This window comes from Triticum dicoccoides, chromosome 3B (assembly GCF_002162155.2).
Source record: "Triticum dicoccoides isolate Atlit2015 ecotype Zavitan chromosome 3B, WEW_v2.0, whole genome shotgun sequence".
Lineage (NCBI taxonomy): Eukaryota > Viridiplantae > Streptophyta > Magnoliopsida > Poales > Poaceae > Triticum > Triticum dicoccoides.
This window is the reverse complement of record NC_041385.1, coordinates 597,095,187-597,098,865: the sequence shown is the minus strand read 5'-3', so window position 1 is coordinate 597,098,865 and position 3,679 is coordinate 597,095,187. Positions and strand designations below refer to the sequence as shown.

The 3,679-nt window shown below is 44.6% G+C and overlaps 1 protein-coding gene across 1 annotated transcript; it reads right to left on the bottom strand.

Annotated features, from left to right (window-relative positions):
* Positions 1–1,122: 1,122 nt before the first annotated feature.
* LOC119277331 lies at positions 1,123–2,204 on the bottom strand. The gene has a single exon (XM_037558603.1). The coding sequence runs from the start codon at positions 1,923–1,925 to the stop codon at positions 1,467–1,469; it is 459 nt and encodes a 152-aa protein (XP_037414500.1). The 5' UTR covers positions 1,926–2,204; the 3' UTR covers positions 1,123–1,466.
* Between the last annotated feature and the right edge of the window lie 1,475 nt (positions 2,205–3,679).

The window sequence follows — 3,679 nt, the reverse complement described above, 5'->3', positions numbered from 1 at the left end:
AACTAAAATATACTGTGTAAACTGCTATAGAAGAAATGAATGATGCACGGAAGAAGTTTGTTAATTTCATGGAAGACCAACTCCGGCACAATTAAATCAACCTAAGTGAAAAGACTAGCATGGCATATATGTGTCATATCCTGAAAACAGGAGCATTTTTCAGCACGGCAGGTGTATTCAACGTTCACAAAAGGGAAGAAGTTACCGGAGCCAAATAAGTAAATTAAATGTGCACACAATGTCTGCATGGTTGAGTTTGTGTGCTACTATCTCGAGATATGTGTGTCAGACCTCTCTATATATACATGAACTAGATTGTGCTAATTACTTTGATAAACCGCGTTGTGGTCTATGACGCCTAGCGATTGTACAACATCCCACGTCAAGTAATATAATGAAATTTGTGCATCAAGCAGTGGCAAAAGGATAAAAGCGAAGAATTGTACAGCTGAGAACTAAGATGAAACATCCACAGATCGAGCAGAAAAGCTCAAGGAACAAAAGTACTTTATATCAATCAATGTCGAGGAAGTCAAAGTGGAAAGGAATTAAAGAACAAAAGGCAAAGTATGGAACGCCCAACCATTCGGTTGATGCAGAAGAATCATGGCAGCAACTAAAATCAATAAAATGAAGCAAATAGGATCAGAAGAACCAAAGGACTAGGTTAAAAACAAGTCAAACGATGCTAAACATCTAGTAGATTCTGAAGAATTGCTAAAAAGGATAAAAAGCAGCATGCAGCGAATTGTGGTACTGCAGCATGGCATGCAGCACTTTTGTGTTTTCTTGGGACTCGGTTCCTATCTTTGATCACCCAAGACGCAATGAAGGGGAAATAAAAGGAATGTGCTATAATTAAGAAACGCTAATATTTTCATAATTGTTTCAGTCGTGTGATCGTGTCTGGTCTCGCGAGGGTTTCAGAAACATGTTCATACTGCTTCATGGCACATTGCCTAGGCATGATCAAGTACAGTTGCACGCACACGCTAGCTCCCCATACCGAAAGTGACAGCCACAAGTGGTGGTGACCCAGAAATTGCCCGCTGAGCATGCCAAAGAAAGCACTAGGTGGACTAGGTGATCATAAAATCAGAGAAACAGTATGAAATAATCGAACCCCGGCATGGGAAAAAGGTCAATTGTCGAAACATCTAGGCATATGTACACATGTACACTACGTAGCACATTGCATCATTACAGCCTTGTCCATACAAGAGAAGGGGAAAGAAGAACACGGAGACCCCAAATAGATATGTGTATAGGGGAATTATGAGGCCGATCATGGGGATGCGACGGGTTAAATTGGAGCTAGCAGATCATCATAGCACAAATCATAGCGGCACACACATGCAATACAGAGAAATCCTCAAATGACATGCAAATAAGGAGCGGGGGCACACGCGTCAGGCCGTCAGCTAACATGCAGCTAGCGTGCGGGAGGGATCGGGGGTGACTGGTCACTACACCTTGTTGCTGTGCGGGTAGTCGTAGAGGAACGTCGACGGCGAGAAGACGGCGTAGTCGTTGTCCAGCAGCTGCGATTCGAAGATGTCCTCCTCCTCGCCGTCGCCGAACGCGGCCGCGGCGAGCTCCGGCTGCCCTCCAGCGGCGGCGGAGCCGGGGGCGCCCGCGTCAGGCGTCGACCCAGCCGCGCTCCCCTCCGGGCTCAGCTCCTGCGCCGCGCGGCCGTCGTCGGTATTGTACTTGGAGGGGTCGGCATGGCGGCCCGTGAGCTCCTGGACGAGGGCGCGGAAGCCGGCCTCGCTGGTCTTGACCCTCATGGGGTTGGAGATGTACACCACCTTGATCGGCTTCTTGCCCCCGCTGCCGCCCGCCTTGCTGGCCCCCTTGCCGCCGTGCTTGCCCGAGCTGCCGCCGCTCCGGGGACTGGGGCTCCGCTGCTGCTTCCGGTGATCCATCAGCTCAGCTCAGCTCGCTAGCGGATGGGCGGGCAGGAAGGGGAGCGGCGAGGCGATCTGGTTGGTCTCAGCAGGAAGCAAGGAGAGCGAGGGCTTCTGCTGCGGCTGGTCCTGGCCATGTACGAACAAAGGCTACTGGCATTGTGGGGGATTTTTAGCTCAACACGCGGTGGTCGCGGTCCTTGATGGGAGTTGGGAGGGAGCTGGCGAGGCGTCCTGGAAGGAGTAGAGCAGTAACTCGGGGGAGGAGCCGCTAGCCTGCTTTGGATAGATGGACGGGACGATGGAGACAACGCGGAGACCGGGCGGGCGCTCGCATTGGAGGATTATACAGGAGGCCCGGGCCGCTGGCTACGCATGTGACCTAGAGGAAAAAGGAGATATCTACGGCCACAACAATTATATAATACATATATACAATTTTCTTACACACACACACACACACACACACACACACACACACATATATATATATATATATATATATATATATATATATATATATATATATATATATTGTGTATGTATGGTGTTTTGGTTTGAACACTGTTGGACCATTTTTATGCATAGAAACACTGAATTGTATTTCTTCCGGTTAAATCTGTATGCCGTATTGTGTTTTCTCAAATTTCATGGTTTAACCCACAATTAGTTGAACGATATGTGCCTTATATTGGGGAGAGTATATATATTTTGAGCAAAAGAGAGGCTGCCCTCTCTGATATCATTTAAATAAATCAAGGTCTTTTTACAAGCACACGCTACCAAACTACTAGACCCGTGGCTTGTATTATATGGACTTGATATCATTTGATTATGTCAAAATCACTTTCTTGTGATTCTGGCTTTTTAAAACTGGGCAACAAAGTAATGTGCGCAAATTTCATGGCCAAAGTACAAAATTGGACAGCCAAACCATGTCACATTTTGCAATGTAGGGAATACCAGCAAGTTGCCTTTTTTCAACTACAAAGAACAAGAAAAGCTAGTTGCTTTTTATAATCATTACAAAGAACAAGAAAAGGTGGTTGCTTTTTATAATTTATTTAATTCTCAACTCACGGGATGTGCAAACGTTTAGTGGGTAAAAATAGGTAAGAGTAAATTGCGGCAACTTGAAAAGAACATTCTATTTTTCGCGGGTGAGAACAATCTATATTTGATGCAGCTGAATTTAAACTGTTTAAAGAATAAACGGTTGTTACTTTAGGAATATGTGAAATATAAAAATAACAAATATATTGCAATATATGCAAACAAATATTATAGGGGTTCCACACGGTATGATTCATTTGCATGTTTTAGATCTACTCAAAACATTTTCTAAGAAGACAAGAATAGGAAATTAGTAAGGAAGAAGGCTAGTTTAATCAAAGTGGTTACCTCCAATGGTTGACTAAACTCCATACTGTTTGTCCACACGATCGCTACAGAGCACCTCATCATTTTTAAGATTATATATGATCATGTTAATGCTTATAAGAATAGGATGCTTAGTGGATTGGATCGACCACCCATTTTGTAGGAATGGAGCTACTATAACTTTAGAGAAGTGGTGTTGGTTGTTGAGCCAGCCACACTTGTTCATCTTGTACCTTTTGGGCACAAGTACATGATGCAGTTCATACACCAAATCAACGAGTGATCTATTCCTGGCAGAAAAAAAGGAAGAAGGTAGAGAAAATGAAACGAGGGTATATGTATTTCCATTTCCGTTACTTCAAGGGGCCGATTATTATTGCGTGCATGGGTGA